The 18,403-nt window shown below is 40.4% G+C and overlaps 1 protein-coding gene across 1 annotated transcript in view; it reads left to right on the forward strand.

The window, feature by feature from the left end:
• Positions 1 to 17,583, forward strand: part of SH3BP1 (SH3 domain binding protein 1) — a 42,797-nt gene extending 25,214 nt beyond the window's left edge. Inside the window, exons 10-20 of the mRNA XM_063309317.1 lie at positions 1,592 to 1,734; positions 1,813 to 1,924; positions 2,323 to 2,404; positions 3,643 to 3,723; positions 3,957 to 4,073; positions 6,290 to 6,387; positions 7,628 to 7,754; positions 9,110 to 9,222; positions 10,175 to 10,557; positions 13,647 to 14,331; positions 15,877 to 17,583. Of these exons, the coding sequence (XP_063165387.1) occupies positions 1,592 to 1,734; positions 1,813 to 1,924; positions 2,323 to 2,404; positions 3,643 to 3,723; positions 3,957 to 4,073; positions 6,290 to 6,387; positions 7,628 to 7,754; positions 9,110 to 9,222; positions 10,175 to 10,557; positions 13,647 to 14,331; positions 15,877 to 16,202 (2,267 nt within the window). The 3' untranslated portion in view covers positions 16,203 to 17,583. The remainder of the gene's footprint in view (positions 1 to 1,591; positions 1,735 to 1,812; positions 1,925 to 2,322; positions 2,405 to 3,642; positions 3,724 to 3,956; positions 4,074 to 6,289; positions 6,388 to 7,627; positions 7,755 to 9,109; positions 9,223 to 10,174; positions 10,558 to 13,646; positions 14,332 to 15,876) is intronic.
• Positions 17,584 to 18,403: the final 820 nt, after the last annotated feature.

Genomic DNA, 18,403 nt, shown 5'->3' on the forward strand with positions numbered 1-18,403 from the left:
TATAACTCTTTGGAAGAGTCAGGTTAGGCCTCTGATCACAGTTGGAAGGGATCTCAGAGATCATTTACTCCAAAGCCCTGATGCTGCCCAGGTTTTGGCACTGCATTTCAGCAGCATGAAAAAGCTACTGTATTGCTTTCCCCATATCCATAACTCTGTTTTCTTCTGCCAGTTCATGGGATACCATAACCTACTTGCCAAAATTTCACAATAAAAAAGAAGGCTATTTCAGTCCATCTTGAATACAAAAGTTGCACACATTTTTTTTTCCCCCACTCTCCTCCCAGGCATGTATTTTGTCTCTCAGGCTCTAAAGAGATAATTTTATATAGATCCTATCAAATAAATCCAAATAAAGTTTTTGTTAGGAATTCATTAATGAGAATTTGAATACCTTGTAAGGCCCAGTTCTCTCCTATTATCAGGACAGAACCTCTCCTCAAAGACCATTAGTTGTATCTATCTTCATGCCTTCTTAGATGTAAGCAAAGCATCAGCTGAACAGCTTGTTCCTCTGCATGTTAATTCAAAAGGGAAACTTACCAGATTCAGTGTGGCTTATTCCCAGATAGACATATATAACATTTTAGCTTCCTTAAAGATAAATAATAAACTTATTGCACATATAGCATGGTAGCAAATTCTTTTAATGCCCCTGTTTTTGTTCTGCCAATGCAAACATAACTATGGAAGATTTTTTCAATAGGATAGATTGTTCTCTGGACAGTGCAATTCCATACTTGCCTATTCAGATGTGAATCCAGTTGATATCAGTGCAAGGATAGATAAAAAGCACAAGAATTAAACAGTACCAGCAATGATCACAACTTTCCAGCAGCTTTTGAAAAAAGACAAACATTCCTTCATCTCTTTTACCTCCTTCTGTTACACATGCTTTCTTTCCTTTCTCTCTCTTTCTCTCTCTCTCACACACACACTTCTGATCATTAATTTTTAATGAACGAAGTATTATCAGGAAAAACACACTTCTAATTTGTATCTCATGTTGCTTGAATCAGTAATTTATGAAAGATGGTTGCTCTGGTCCATTCCTACTTGTTGTTCAAGCTCATAATAAACTCCTATGGTCCTAGATGCAAAGGAGTAGCCACCCTAAGCTGCTGAAGAAAGTCAATTTGCTAAGGTTGTTATTTTATTATTTTTACTATTAGCAAGTTGATTTGGCCCTTAACTGGTTGCAGAAATGTTCTTGCTTCTATCAGTAGGAGGAAAATATTTATTCCATTGATAAAATGGGCATCAAGTAAGAATGTCAAAGAGAAGCTCCACAGAGGAGCTGAATATAAATAAATAAAATGGAGCCTAGGAAGAAGAACATGAAGCTCTTCAAAATAAGTGTATTGATTTCAGCTGTTTGGAGCTTGGGATTGTTCCAGGGTTGGGATTTGTTGAAACATGTGGCATTCTAGATAATTTTGTCACCATTAGTAGATATGGGATAGGTGGGCCTTCTTTTTGCTTCAGAGGACAAAAACCCCTGGATTAGCCCAGACAGTAGAGATGAGATAACTCTGGAAATTAACAAATATGCTTTATTCTTTGTCATTTCTCTTCCTTCTTCCTTGTTTAGATGCCCCTTTTCCATCAGATGCAGCCATGCCAGGGGTGTATGGAATGCCATTAGAGACTCACCTGAAGGCTTCTGGGCGAGAGATTGCACTTCCCATTGAAGCCTGTGTTATGATGCTGCTGACCGCAGGTATGCAGGAAGAGGTAGGTGCCACCCTCTGCCCAGCTCTTTGTTTGCTGTAGACCTCCTGGCTTCTCTCTTATTTTTGTTTCTTCTTTTAGGGGCTCTTCCGCCTGGCAGCTGGAGCTTCTGTGCTGAAGAAACTAAAGTACTGTCTTGACAGTGGCTCAAATATTCTGGATGAGTTCTATGCAGACCCTCATGCTGTGGCGGGTAGGTAATCAGCAGGGCATACAGATCTTCAAAGAGGCTTTTCGGTGAAATCTGAGTAAAGCATGCCCTTGAAGCAAAATAGGGAAGCAAACCACTCTCCCCCCACCTCCAAGCTTCTAAGTAGCCTTACCTTGATGCTTCACAGGGAGAGCAAAGGATTTACTTGGAACATCTTTAGATGTGACAAGTTTAGGTAGCATCACTCCATCTTTCTCTCAGACAGCAGTAAACAACTTGATGTTCTTTACACAGTTTGGAATACAGCTCCCAAACTCTGGCCATTGGCTAGAGTAGTGGTTCTGATAACATTGAAACATTTGACAGATACCAGGCAGCTTACATCTTGTTTAAAGCTAGGCATGTTGTGCTGTGTCAGAAACATGGTTCCTTGCTTCCAGGTGCACTAAAATGTTACCTGCGAGAATTGCCACAGCCTTTGATGACCTTTGAACTCTACGATGATTGGCTCAAAGCTGCCAGGTGAGTTGGAAATAGAAAGGTGGGCTTAAGCACAGTATAATTGTGTCAGTTCTTAGTTGAGTTTTATTTATCTGACAAACTATTACTTATACCATTGTTTATGCTGGAAAAATAATAATACAACCTGTTTTATCTCCAGATATATACATTGACACAGGTCAGGCTGCACAGCCATTAAGAAGGTGCAAATATTCTCATCATAAGTTAATAAATACAGTAAAAAAACTGAAAGGAAATTCAATATTTCAACAGGGATTTAAAAAAGAAAAAAGAAATGTACCCAATTTTGTTTCTAACTCAGCTTATTCTTACAGTTCTAATACCTGGTCCTATTCAGTTTCTCATAGGCAGATAGATAGAACAATAACAACCCTATTAATAAGCCAGAAATACTGTATATCCTACAGTTTGTATGTAATTGTTTATCTCCAGATAAATATTCATAGGACTGGTGATTAATTTTTAATTTAATTTTTATTGCGAACTGCCCAGAGTCACTCTTTGAGTGAGATGGGTGGTGACTAAATTTGAAACATAAATAGATAAATAAATAAATAAATAAATAAATAAATATTTTTCCTTAGAGATCATGGGAAAAAGTCTTCCTCGCTTGACATAGGGTGCAGAAGAACATATAGTACACTGCGTTCCATGAAACACAGTGACATACGGTGGTTGGAGTTTAGGACAAACCGAGGAAATCTGGGTTTGAATCTCAGCTCACGCAATAAACTCTGACAATCAGATCTACTTTCAAGTCAAGACTCCTTTGCATTGAGCTGACTTCTGCCGACTTCATGGACCTGTCTATGTAATTCCTTGGCAACAATATGAAGTGGTTTGCCATTGCCTTATTCCAATTTTTTTTTTAAAAACCCAATCTAAGAAATAGCCTTAGTATTCCCAGATGGTCCCCCATGCAAATATTAACCAGACCCACCCAATTTTGTTTGGCTTCTACACCCAGAGAAGCTCAGCCAGATGCTGCCACCAACCGTGATTTACAGGGTAGCTGAAGAGGATGTCTCCATCCGTATGTGCACACTGAGATCTTTGGAGGATGTAAATGAGAGGAAATGCAGTCAGACTCTGATTGCATTGTCCTTGACTATTAGAAAATAAGAAATAATATGAGCAACTCTCCCAAGAGCTGGATTCCTTTTTATTTTCAAATTGTTCTGGCCTTCCTTTTCTCCCTTAAAAAGACACCCTATTTTTTCTGCACTCTTCCTTTTCAGTGCCAAAGAGTCAGAAATTCGACTAGAGTACCTCAAGGATGCTTGCAATCATCTCCCCAAGGACAACTACAACAATCTGAGGTGCGGCACAGCTCTAAATATTTAGAACTTTCTAGGATCAATTTTAATGTTTTACTATAATGTGTAATAATATTCTTGAACGTTTGGATTTTTATTTGTTCACTGCCTTAGTTCAGAAAGTCGGCTCATAGGCTTTTACATAAATGAAGACATAAAACTTCATGAGAAACATGAGAATCCTAAGAAAATCAGGGCACTGTATTTTGCTTTTACAAATCACTCTTTCTTTGTAGGTATCTGATTCGTTTTTTAGCCAAGCTGGCTGAACAACAGGAAGTGAATAAAATGTCCCCTAGCAACATTGCCATTGTCCTAGGGCCCAACCTATTGTGGCCCCAACAGAATGAAAGGTAAAGTATAGAGTTCCCAGGAGACAATCTACTCCATTTGTTTTATACAGTACATACTGTATTCAGTAATGGAATTATTGAGAAATACCTCACTTATTTCTCTCTCCCTCTCTCCCTCTGTAATATATTGTACCAAAAATGATATATGGTACTCTTTTCCAGGCTTGATAGTGCCCATCAGATGTATCAAACTGTAATGCCCATTATTCCCCAGCCAGTAGTGTTACTGCTGGGAACTGTAGCACAAAACAGCTGGAGAACCACAGGATGGGTAAAGCTAAGTCATCCAGGGCAAATTCTTTTAGAACTTCGGCAGGTACAACTTTTTTCATCACTGCAGCCATGTGATTACAGAAGTTCAGTTTTTGTGGTTTCACATTCATCCAAAGTTCTCAAGAAACCAAATCCAGGTAAAACACAGCAAATGTCACATCTTGTTTATGAGGAGTGGATGAGTTCTCAGAACCCAGTCAAACTCCAGCATTCAAACACCTTATTGGGAACTTTTTTTTCTTTATTTGTAATGTAGTTAGGAAAGTCTTAATTTCTTTTTCAGCCATGCCAAACGAATCAAGTAAGTGGCTTGTAGCTTAAGCAGATACATAAACAGATCTCCTTCCCAACAACCTCTCACAGGTTCAGCTATCAAAGAATTAGATATGCAGTAAAAAGCAGTAAATAACTTCATAATGTTCTGTTCCCACTATTAAGCAGTTAACTAATTCCTTGCCTACAAAAGTAATGATACTGTCAGTATATTTATTATAGAATATATCTCTATATGTAACCTTGGGTAAATTCTCCCTTAATTTGGGAGTTAATCAGGGGCATTTATTACTGTTAGCGGGCAATCTTTTGTGGCTAGTAGAACACTGCTGGTCTTCTTTCTTCCAATCAGCTTCTGCCTCTGGCCATCAGTACAGAGTAGACATGATCCTGTGTCACATCCTTCTCCATCTTTGGTGATCTTCCTATTCAGTTTGGAAGTCTTCGGTGGTCTTCCTCAATCCATTTTATAATCTGCAGATCTTCAGCAACCAAAACTACCTAAATCCAACTTAGTTTGACAGCCATCATCTTCTTCTGCATCTCTACAACCACAGCTCCAAAACAGCCATCTTTTACTGTCAGGCCTTCAACTGTTTTCAACTTTCTTTCTCACCACCTGTTCTCCCAGTGTGTGAGAAACTGTGTATGTGCTTATGTGTGAAAAGTTTATCTATTTCACTATTTTTCCAAACAGCTTACATGTCTGGGGGATCATGCAACAAGATGGCAGCCAGTGCTTAGGCTGCACCATTGCATCATAGCAAGACTAGTAGTATATATATAATTAATAATAATATATATAATAAAATCCTCTCAACTGGCTCCGGTTTGGTCTAGTGGTTAAGGCAACGGGCTAGAAACCAGGACACTGAGAGTTCTAGTCCTGCCTTAGGCATGAAAGCTGGCTGGGTGACCTTGGGCCAGTCACTCTCCCTCAGCCCAACTCACCACACAGGGTGGTTGTTGTGGGGAAAATAGGAGGAGGGAGGAGTATTAGGTATGTCCGCTGCCCTGAGTTATTTATAAAAATAATAAAGGCAGGATAAAAATAAGTAAATAATAAAATATTGCATTTTTCAGACTTCCCAAGAAATGGAAGAAACTGAGGGGCATTCACTGCCAAAATGAAGGGAAAAGATCCAATTGCTTTCCCTCCTAAATCAGTTCTTAATACCTTCTAAATTAGGTTTTAATCATTTCTCCAGTAAACACATATGAACAGAGTGCTGTTCAGCTTAGTATTCTATTCCTGAAGTAGCCAAGCAGAAACAGATGAGAATCTCATGTGAAGGACATGATTGAACAACCCTTTCCTACACATTTTCAGGAGCAACTGATATTGTGAGATATATTGCCTCTGATCAGGGGGTTAAATAGAGCATTATATCTTGTAGCTATGATAGCCTTATCTTACCACCTCCTGTTTAGTACCATATGAATATATAAAGCAATCACCCCGGTGGAGAGGATAGTATTGTTACATTATTTATGTGCAGTTGTAGTAATCAGGTCAAGTCTGATTAGATGTTCAGAGATCAAGAAGCAGAAGAGTCTAATGTGTATATGCTGACATTATTGGTAAAGCATACCTGTGATAGTGAACAAGGGAGATATAGGATGTTGGCTTCAGAATCTGCTCAATTTTGTTCTTGACTTCTTTCTCCCAGGTCCCAAGTGCAGCTAGATATAGCTTCTGTATCCTCCATCCAAGTTGTGGGAGTTGTGGAGCCTCTCATACAAAATGCTGAGATCCTCTTTCCAGGAGGTAGTTAACTAACTGTTAGCTTGAATTCTTTTTTCTCAGTTCAAATTGGATTCTTCCACATAGCTTATAAGCAGACATGTGTAGCTGCCACCCGGTTGAAAAAGATTGCTTTAGTGAGACTGGAAAATGGAGTTAGCAAATGACTCTATGGGTTCGTTAGTCATTATGGAAAAAAAAGCTTTACGTGCCTAATGGAGTAATCGTGCGTTGCAATAGTATCATTCCATGTACAGTATTACTCTTTCTTTGTCATGCAAGTTTCAATAGCAAGAATTTTAATCCTTAGGATTCTTGCTATCCAGGGTTAGAATAAGAGCTGCAAAATGTTTGGGGGGGGGTCCTTAATTTGTGCTTCTTTGGAGCAAAGAAAATATACAACTTATATTAATGATATTTAGTATTTAAAAAACAAGGTACTGTATAATGGTGGATAGAGAGATAGGTTTAAAAATACTTCACACTTTCAAAAATGTAGGGATAAAAAAACTGAGTAAATCTGAACCATTTTTTGGGGGGTAGGGAGAACTCAGGTCAGTGGTAGTTCCAGAAGCTGCATGTGGATGATTTAATCAGGCATGTTTTAAATGCCACTCTACCAAAACTTCTCAAAGGAACCTCCAAGGCACTTCATTAAAATATGCATTGAATGCCTTCATGGCATCCCATCCAAATGCATCTCCTTTCTCCAGAGCTAAACCTAGATCTTAGAGGGGAGGAGTGCTGCTTTTTTAATCAAAAAGGAGATAAATGAACATAGTGTCTTTTAGAAATTTAAACATGTATGTTGTGACATTAGCTTTTAAGGGGTTTGTAGGGAAGACTAGTCAGATCAAAGTCAACCTTCCTGGGGCATAAGTTAGCCTTAGGAGTAAATCTGCATTTAATTTGCTGGTAATGTATCTATGAAATAACAAAGGGACAAGGGAGGAATACCCCTACTTGTCTGAGGGTCCTGCAGTGAATTCTCATGTTATATTATTTGTGTCTTCACCGCCATATTACCGTGGTGTTTCCAGAGAAAACTTAATATATTCACGTACCTCTGACTTTTAGCCAGGCTGCCTCTTCTTGACTTCACATGAATTGACTGTTCTGTATTAGAGCACTGACAACACTTATGAAACATAGAGGTGGAAGGGATCAAAAGATGAACTTTCTGCTGCTAGAGAGGACTGTAAAATATTATAATAGCTTTTAAACACTCAGAATGCCTCATGCATTTTTTTTCTTTGTCCTTAAGATATTGACTTCAGTGTCTCCAGTCTGTTCACTCCTCCATTAGACATCAAAAATCAAAACATTCCCACAACAGAAGAAACCACATCAGTGTTCCTGCTTTCTGAACCTAACTCCCCTTTGCCTGAAAGGTAAACATAAGCAAATATAACGTTCAGCTACGTTCCTTATCTGTCTCTACCTTTTTCTCCTAATTTTAATTTTTAAAAGTTTTCACTCAGCCTTCCAACTAGAGTGGTATCCATCTGAAGACATCTTCTACTTGAAGGGCTGTCTGGTCCACGTCTGAATTCAGAGTAAAGAACTAGGTATTGATAAAGCCTACCAGTCTTCCTCTGTACCATATCAACACAGTTATACTGAAATGGAATTGTACCATCTTTTGAACATCACAAATTGCTTCTAGTTTGGAGGATTAATTTCTGGGAAACTGCTAGCCCACTTTTAGGATGGCTAGGACACTGTGGCCCAAAGGAGGAATGGAAGTTTTTGCATATTCCTACAAAGAATGTTGAGAATGAAAAGAAAAGGCCTTGACAGCATTCATCTGACTTAGCATCTGGACAGCAACATGAATATACATGCAGGTCATGTGGCCACAGTTGCCCTAATATGGATTAAACACATTGTACTTCCTTTTCAGTTATATCAGTTCTTCAAAAAAAATGTACTGATACATTTCAACTAGAAAATACGGATCTTTTTATCCTGATACGATTGTTTTTGGCAATGCAATGTCCCCATCTAGCTTCTATTACTTTAATAGGACACTCCTGCCTTGTTTATTTAATACACCAGTTACAAGTAGTCTGGGTACAAGTCTAAGCCTGGCTTAATAAAACATAACTGCTATATCCACAATAACATGCTATACCTAAGCAAATAAATCATCATACAGCTTAACGTAATGATCTGGTTTATACACTATTCTAAGACAACGGCTGGGTTTCTAACAAAAAAACTACCCAACAAATCACAAGCTACGCTGTCTTACTTTAGCCTGATCTAGTGTGTTCTGCTTGTGCAGCCATAGTGTTGATGCTTACAGGAAAAAATTCCAGAGAAGAATTTCCACAACCATTATATGATTTAATGCATTTTAACCTTACATTTGTAGTAACAACATTCAGCAGCTCATAAAAAGCAGGACTAATAGTTCCTCCCTCAAGCTTACATTAAAAAATAACCCCAAAAGAAAACAGATTAGGAAAAGAGAGGAGGAGAAAACACAACTTAGGAACCAGTTTTTAATACTTATTCTTCTGTGGAATGTGAGAAACAAACTTCAGCTGTTCTTCACTGGTCAACGAATGGGGTGAAGACTTCCCTGTAGTAAAATCAGGGTTACCACTGTTTTAGTGGTTCCTGGTTAATATTAGAGGATCAAGTCTGAAAAGTCTGGGATGAGTTCTCTGTATACTAACTGCTGGCATGCCACCTTTGGGAAGCCTACAAACGAGTTTACAAGACTTTTCCACATTGGCAGGAAAAATGCTGAGGTGATTCCAGAAACAGTGTCCTCAAAAGTGACCCAGCCTTCTACTGAAACAACAGTCTGCCCCCCTACCTCTCCTCCTGCCGATGAGGCCTCACGAAAAAGTAAGTTTCATAGTACTCCCATATTAATCATTTTCTCTCTGCTATTGACACCAGCTGCCAAATGTTCCCAAATCACTGCATGTTTTGATTTCTCCCATAGTGCTTGTTTGTGTGTTTGTTGTATATTGTGTCCTCACAAGTTCTCATTTTGTGCTATTAAAGAAATGCTTCATATGGGATTGCAGCACAACACTTGCATTAAGTACATCGATACAGTGCTACTATTTTATATTCTGGAAACATGGCTAGTGCCATGGGAGCTTCAGTAGGCTTAGATGTGCAATCAGTGTGCCTCAGAATAGAGACCTGAAGATAACATCTTACATTAATAGTTTTCCTACTCCTTCCATTTTTTTTTCTTACCATAGAAAATCAGCTAAACAAGGAACAATGGCACAATGTATTTTGATTGACAGGGCTAGAAGCTATCTGACTGGAAGCGTGCAGTGCCATACTAGCTGTTGGTTGTGTTACCTTGTTTACCTCCCTGTCATTCTGCTATTCATAGTTGTCTTTTGTTTTGCTGTTCTGTTCAGAAAATCAGCTCTGTATGTGCTTTGAAGTGACAGGAATAGATAAAGGCAGACATAAGTATGTACAAAATTCATAGTGCAGTTGGATAAGCCTGAGCATAATTTATCTTCAATATAGATTTCAGATTAGAGTTTATTCCACTTCTCTGGTATTGTTAGGAGCCACATTGTGCAGTTAACCACATACAAGTAATACACATTCAAGCCCAGCACTTTTAGAAATAATTTTATTTCAATTTTGAAAAAGAAATACAGAGAAAACGATATGTACAAACAACATTTTAAAAAGAGAGTTATATACCAAATATGCCAGCACTTTTCTGGATTCATGCAGAGCTGAGACATACACAAGGGGAGTTAGAGTAACAAATGTCTCAAATAATGGATTTTGTTTCTTTTTCTTTCATTCTCCTTTGCAGCAAAGCGGGTTGCTCCACCCCGACCTGCCATGCCTCCACCCCATCCTCAAACCACACCACCTGTTCACATCTCTCCTGCCCCAGAGTCTCCCTCCATCCCTAAAGCCCTGCCTCGAAGAACAGGAGGGGGGGCAGTGCGAGCTCCAGTTGGGCCACCTCCACTTCCTCCCCAGCCAACCAGACGCCAGAGTCACAAAGCTCCGCCATCACCCAGGCCTCCTTCAGAAGCGATGAACAATAAGGCAGCTGCCACTGAAGATGCTGCTACTAATGCTTGCAGTATAGAAATGTGCAAAGATTCCATCCCTACAGAAAAAGAGGCCAACATGGGAGAAAACAGCTCTCCATCTGCTGCCGATCAGAAGGCAGAAACTCTGGAGAATGTCTGAGAGGCGGAATTTTACTAGCTTTGTTTTTGCCTATCCAATTTGTTGCAATTCTTTTCTCCTCACTGGTATTTTATTAGGCATTCCCAAAATGCATCAAGGTGCAGGGCCACCTTTCTTGGGACCCATATGAATGCTCCCTATTTAAAATAAACAACTCCCCGACAAAAAGAAATAAAAAACCCACCCCTCCTGTTAACAGACATTAATACATCAGTTGGCATAGGATGTCCTTCATGCAGTATTTCACTACAAGCCCTGTCCCAAACCAGCAGTCTGATATTATATAGTCCACATTCCTACTATTCTGTTATCAGCCTATAAAGCACAAAATAGCTTTTCATTAACAGTGCTCTGCTTTTTTTTTACTATTTTTGACAAGACATTTGTGGAAGCTTGTGAATAAATGTTCAAAGAAGAGAGACTATGTTGTCTTTTCTTTAGTGCAGTTACACCATAAATCTTGCATTAATCCAATCAACTACAAGAACTATTTTTACCCTTTAAAAAATGTGATGTTACTCTGCTGGGGTAGATTTATTTTATCTATAAATCAACTTTAAGTATGTACCCGTTTCATGTAAGATGTTTCAAACAGTTCATATAGGCAGAAGGCAAATCAAAGAATCTTTGGTGCTTCAATGTCATTCTTAAAAGCACAGGAATTGTCTTTAGGGTTGGATTCAAGTTATAGGGTATAGATTTATATTACAGATGAATTTGCCCTAATCTGGTGATTTCCAGGTATATCTGACTTCAATTCCAGGGTCTGTTTGAAGATGACAGGAATTTTAAAAACTGGGAAAGAGTGCTCTAGATATAAGGTCTGGCCATGTGCAAGGATATCCATTTCTTCACATAATTATTAGTAACTGAATATGGGAACTGACCAACTGAAGAGTTCAGTGTTGATAATGCGATTGGGGGGGGGGGTCTGGACCCTACTCATACAATACCATATTGAACTACATAAATATACATTGAACCTCATCTGACTTTGCAAACATATAGGGAGTAATGGATTGTGGACTATTTTCCACAAGGAATGACTTGTTATATTAGGGACCAGTTTCACTGCTGCAACATATCTACTCTATAAGCATTAATCAAGACAATCTGACTTCTCTAAGAAACTAATTTTGTTTTATAAAAATACTTGGAAAGAAATTTGTATTAGCACTACCAAAGGACAGTTCTCAAGATCCCTTGGAAGAAAAAGTGCAATGTAAATATATCCCAAGAATATAAATTTCACACTTGTACCCTCGGGGATAGAGACTACTCCTAAATTATTTTTAAATGTAAGGTCACAATTATGATTAAAGAAAGAAGGAACATATTCCTTAATTTTTAAAACTATGCATCTGCTTTGCCTGCATCATGGAGAAATACAGCTCTTGCTTTATTGGAAAAAACCTGTTAGATGATAAGAGTGTTTGTTCAGTCGCTTCCGACTCGTGACTTCATGGACCAGCCCACGCCAGAGCTTCCTGTCAGTCAACACCCCCAGCTCCCCCAGGGACGAGTCCATCATCTCTAAAATATCATCTATCCATCTTGCCCTTGGTTGGCCTCTCTTCCTTTTGCCTTCCACTCTCCTTAGCATCTATCTTCTCCAGGCATTACCTTACTGGCATGTGAAATGAGTGCCACTGTTCAATAGTTTGAACATTCTTTAGTGTTTCCCTTTTTTGGTATAGGGATATAAGTTGATTTTTTCCAATCTGATGGCCATTCTTGTGTTTTCCAAATTTGCTGGCATATAGCATGTGTTACCTTTACAGCATCATCTCGCAAGATTTTGAACAGTTCAGCTGGGATACCGTCATCTCCTGCTGCCTTGTTGTTAGCAATGCTTCTTAAGGCCCATTCAACCTCACTCTTCAAGATGTCTGGCTCTAGCTCACTGACCACACCGTCAAAGCCACCCCTGATATTGTTATCTTTCCTATATAGGTCTTCCATATATTCTTGCCACCTTTTCTTGATCTCTTCTTCTTCTGTTAGGTCCTTGCCATCTTTGTTTTTGACCATGCCCATTTTTGCCCGGAATTTACCTCCGATGTTTCTAATTTTCTGGAAGAGGTCTCTTGTCCTTCCTATTCTATTGTCTTCTTCCACTTCCGCGCATTGCTTGTTTAAAAATAATTCCTTATCTCTTCTGGCTAGCCTCTGGAATCTTGCATTTAATTGGGCATATCTCCCCCTATCGCTGTTGCCTTTTGCTTTCCTTCTTTCTTGGGCTACTTCTAGTGTCTCAGCAGACAGCCATTTTCCTTCTTGGTTTTCTCTTTCTTTGGGATGTATTTTGTTGCCGCCTCCTGAACAATGTTGCGAACTTCTGTCCAATCTGTAACATTATAAAGGCTAATAAATACATTGTGGGATGAAGACCCTTTTTATCAATTTTCAGTTTTAGGTACTGATTCAGGAAAAAAAAATGAAAGGAACAGGCAAATAAGATTGCAGTTGGAAGACACATCCCCCCATAAAATCAAAAGTGGAGGCAACTTTTCATTGTTTCAACACTGAACTTGAAAACAAAAGATAAATGCACTATTTCATAATTCAATCAGTGAACTTTTTTCTTTAAAAAAGAAAAAACTCCTGCTCTTCACCATTCCTTTCACTGGTCGTAACGTGAGATTGTCAAACGCTCATTCGTAAGAAAGGCTTATCTCTTTATCCTTCTATCTAACAGGTTTACAACATGTGCCACTTTATTTTGACTCGCCTCTCCCTTGTTTCCTTCCACCAATAGGCTAAAGCCACAGAGGCGGGCGTTTTATTGTTGCTATACTTCCTTCTTCACGCTCCTAGGTTAGAAAGGAAAACGAGCGCCCCCTTACGGGTCCTGCTCAGAACGCGCGCCTTTATTCTCTCTCCCTTGCAAACGGGTTGTCATGGCGCACGCAGCCCGCCTCCGCTTCTAACACCCGGGGAGAATACTCCCGTCTCCGCCTTTTGATGTGTTAATCGTACCAACGCCTGTGATTGGACGACGACCCTCCGATCTCCCCTGTTTTGTTCTAACCGCGGCGAGCCCCCGGCTCAGCTGGCGTCCGATTGGTACTTTTTCCGTCAAGGGAACGGTGCGCTTCCGATTGGCTGCGTCGCCGCGAGGAAGACGGGGGCGGGCTGGCGAGTGCGGTTCCAGCATGGCGGGCTGCAGGCGGTTGAGTGGCGCTTGCCTGCGCGAGGTGCTGGGGGAGGCGCAGGGGCTGCTCTTCGACTGCGACGGGGTTCTGTGGACCGGCGACCGGGCGGTTCCGGGCGCGCCGGAGCTGCTGGAGCGCCTCAGCCAGAACGGGAAGACCACCCTGTTCGTATCCAACAACAGCCGCCGCTCCGTGGCCGAGCTGGAGCGTCGCTTCTCCCGCCTGGGCTTCCGCGGCGTCCGCGGCGAGCAGGTGTTCAGCTCCGCTCTCTGCTCCGCGCTCTACCTCCGCCAGCGCCTTCTGGGCGGGGAAGCTGGCGCCGGCGATTCGCCCGCGTCGACCCCGGGCCGCGTCTTCGTGCTGGGCGGGGAAGGGCTGCGCGGGGAGCTGCGCGACGCGGGGCTGCGCCTGGCCGGAGAAGAAGGGGACGGCGATGAAGAGCCGCCGGGCCAGGAGGCCCCCCCGGTGCGCGCCGTCGTCGTCGGCTACGACGACCAGTTCACCTTCGCTAAGCTGTCAGAGGCCTGCGCCTATTTGCGCGACCCGCAGTGCCTGTTGGTAGCCACCGATCCAGACCCTTGGCACCCGCTTAGCAGTGGGCAGCGCACCCCTGGTGAGTGCAGGCGGCGGGCCGAAGGGGCCAGGCTCTGGAGCCCCGCTTGCTAGCTCCTACGGGGCGTTGAGGCCCAGTCCCCGGCCCTCTGGCCTGTTAGGTCCTGCCGCCTGTTAGGCAGTCTATATAATAGAATTACCTGCATTTCCAGGAATTAAGAAAAAGCAAACAAGCATCCAGAAGTATTCAAATAATAACAAGTGATGATTTTCACTTGTTAAATCTATTCCAGTCTTCGAGATCTTGCTTTCTGTACCGTTTAATAAATTTCCCATAGTGAGACTGAAACTGACCAATATTTGGTTCAGATAACACCATACAGTATAGAAGTACACACCATAATTTATTTGAAGAATCCTGATAGGCTGAGCAAAGGTTTGAACCAAATCAATGTGGTGTGAGAAGAAAGGTTCTCAGGGTCGAGCATGCCTTCTCCTAAAATCCTGAAGAATGTAGCTTTTCTGTCGCATTTCTTTTCTCTGTTTCCCATTTGATGGTTCCTCCTGGGAGTATTATACTTGCAGTGATAGCATTATTTGTTGGAAGAACGCTTGGTGTATTAACACTGCCAGTGATCAAATAACCTTGTGGAGGTTCTTGTGTGTTGCTGTGTGATGCTAGCTTGTATACTGGCATAGCTTGTATATTCAGATTTTTTGATAGCCCCTTTTGAGTAAGGGAGATTTGGTTGTTCATTATTAGCAATTCCAAAGTGATTTGCAAGTAGAAAGTAATGTCTGGTAGTCAGCTGTACAGTTCTTCAAATAAGATGACTCAGTATCTACTTGTTTTCTCCTGGGCAAGCAAGCTACTTTTAGGATTTTATGAGCTTTAAGTTGTTTCTTGTGGAGTTTTATAAACACCCTTGCACTGAACCAGACGTTCTCCATGGTTGGTAAGAGAACTGGAAAAAATCTCAATCTCTATTGATAAAGATTTGTCTATGAATCTTCAAACATCCTAGTCTTTCCCACATAAAAAAGGTGTCTCTCTCTCCTACTTTTTTTGAAAACTTTGCTCCATAGTTGGTTGACCTCAGTTATACATCACTATTAGCAATACCACTGAGAAGAAGTATTGAAGCACAGATAATTCAGGTTATATATGGGATTAGTTACATTGTACAGTAAAATAACTATCGTATCTAATGCTAGCTTTGAAATGTCATATACTCAGGTGTATCTGTTTCTGAACCACTGGGAAGCTTGTGTTTACAAGACCTTGGAATCAGCTCTGAGTATTCTCAGCCTGGATCACAACTTTGCTGATAGTTTCTTGGATGTATAGTGTTATTTGCAGTAATTATTAGAATCCTTACAATCATGTGAGTCTGTTTCACATAAATAGTAACATTAGATACAAGCTTTCCATCTAAGTGAAAGTTAAGTTTACTTAGTCCCACTACTTTGAACCCAAAGTGACCCATTTCACTCATCCTTTACTGAGACAATTAATTTTGATTACCTAAATGTGTCTGGCAGTGCCTGGATTGCTTTTGTTCATGGAGGTCACTCTTTTGATTTGTGGTTGTCTTTTCTCTTCCAGGGACAGGGAGTCTCACTGCTGCAGTTGAAACAGCATCTGGTCGCAAGGCAACAGTAATTGGAAAGCCTAACACATACATGTTTGAATGCATTGTGGAGCGCTTTGGTGTAGATCCATCCCGCATGCTCATGGTGGGTGATCGGCTGGAGACGGATATCCTGTTTGGCAAGAACTGTGGCCTTGATACAGTCTTGACCCTGACAGGTGTCTCATATTTAGAGGAGGCACAGGCTTACATGGCCAGTGACAGCCCTTCAGCTAAGGACCTGGTGCCTCACTACTATGTGGACAGCATTGCAGACTTGATACCAGGCCTGGATGAATAAGGGCAGAAGTGGGTGGCTAACAGTCCTGTTCCCATTCCAGACTGCCAACCTTTCCTCCTCCTGCCTCCCCCCTTGAATCTGGGCTCATCACATTCCAGTGTTTCTTCAAGAATGAAGGGAGTGGGGCTAATTCCCCTCTCATTCTTTAAGCTTCATCGGCTTTATTTTAGACAGCAGTAGGGGAGCAGGGAATCTAATGTGAAAAAGTAGGTTGTTTACAGGCCAAACCAGTATTTATTTATTTATTACTATTTTTCATCACTTGCCATGGTAATTATTTATTTAAATTATTTTTGTCTTACTGTAGCCAATAGTGGTGGTCTTACTGTTGGCCTCTGCTTTCCTTTGAAGCACAATGATGAGCTTGATGTGCTTTTATAGTGTTTGTCCCCGGGTTTAAATATAACCACTGCCATTCCATGCCAGTTTTGGAGTTCTTCTCCAAGGACTCAGTGCTGTGCAAAAGGAAACATCAGATACCAGTTCAGAAAATGTAGCATCGTGCCTCCACAAAATGGTCCTTTGGGTTTTTTCCTGCGGGTGTATATGTGGCTGAAGTTCATTCAAGCAATTTAGCTTATCCAAGAGTCGTAAGAGCTAAGACTAGTTTCTTAATGCGAACTAAATATAGGAGCCATTCTAGCAGAGTTGAGTAAATTCTTCCACAGGATTTGCTCCAAAGCACTTTGTTTTGTGCAGGAAAGAAAATGCCCGCTGTCATAAGGAACTCAGTATCCACAGTATGTATAAATTGGATTACATTTTAATAACTTTTTTCTGTCTTGAGTTTTATCAAGTTAATTTTTTTTTAACCAATCCTATTTCATTTTGGTGTGTGGAATTGCTACTGCTGCAACAAACTAAGTTGCATATAACTATATTTTGTGCCACAGTGTTTAGAACTGACTGTGACTTCATCTTGGTAATCCTTCCGTAGTCACAGCCTCCAGACATTCTTGCCTAAGAACGTGATGCTTTTTCTTTTCTTTTCCCTAACTGGGCAAACTGATAGACTTCGTCAGTAAATAATTTAGCTCCTCTCTGTGCCTGATACTGATACAATACACCACTATTCTAGGGGAGGGATGAATGTGTGTTCTCTCCTCCTCCTGCCCTGCCATGGTGTGCTTGACTTGTGGGATAATGTTGGCATTTCCAGTGCTGTCAGTGTGCCACAGCATTCCCAAATCAGTCCTTGCTACTTTTCTTCTAATGGTTTATTATGTATTTATTAATGTGTTTGTATAAATTATGCTAATCAATTGTGCCAAGGTGGTATGTTGCCTCTGGGCTTATTCACTAACTGTACCTCCATGATGTTGTGCTTTTTCTGACACTTGCTGTCATTCTGCATATAATAAATCACAGGCACAAGATGGAATTTGATTGTATTTATTTAACTACTTTGTGAGATTGCTCTATGATTATTTCTAATTTCATGTAATGCTTTTCATTAGGAATATGCAGAAATCACTGTTAGGGGAACAGAATTTTCCAGAGAACTCCAGAATGTTCCATTTCCCTTAGGATCATGTTGAACCTCCTTTTGGACCATGTCTTTCTGAAGAGGGTTTGTCAGTTTTCAGAAGTAAATCCTCCAATCCAGAAGTGCTTCAGTGTAGGGGTGGTATTTAGGGGTGGTATTTTATTACAGTCATTGATCAGCCAACGTAAAACAACACATTAAAGAATAATAATAAACAATAAAACAGTGAACAATAAAGAATTAAGGTGGCCTGTGCTCTCACAATAGCTCGTTAACCTTTGCCAAATTTTTAAAACAAAAAGAGGAGAAGTGGCAACTTGGAAATGAGTTGTTTTAAAGTGTTCCCCCAAATTTTAAGTAAATACTAAAAAAAAATATTTTAATGCTTTGAGTTCTATTTCTGCTCAAACTTTCTCATGCTTTGTAAATTGCTTTTGGTTCAGGAAAAGATTTGGCATAGTTCAGAAACACAACCTTCTAGCATTCTTAGAACTTTCTTTTCACAGATTGACAAATGTTGTATATTCCTTATTCCCATCCTAGCCACCCAAATCCTGTTGAATAGGGTACAGGGCAAGGAAAACAACACTAGATTAATAGTCCTCATACCAGCCTGAGGTGATTTTTGTTAAATTATTAATGGTCTTTATTGTCATTTTTTTAAAAAATCAGCCTGCTGACATTATCACTGAGATTAAATATAGATCAACATGAT

The sequence above is a fragment of the Candoia aspera genome, chromosome 7 (genome assembly GCF_035149785.1).
Source record: "Candoia aspera isolate rCanAsp1 chromosome 7, rCanAsp1.hap2, whole genome shotgun sequence".
Lineage (NCBI taxonomy): Eukaryota > Metazoa > Chordata > Lepidosauria > Squamata > Boidae > Candoia > Candoia aspera.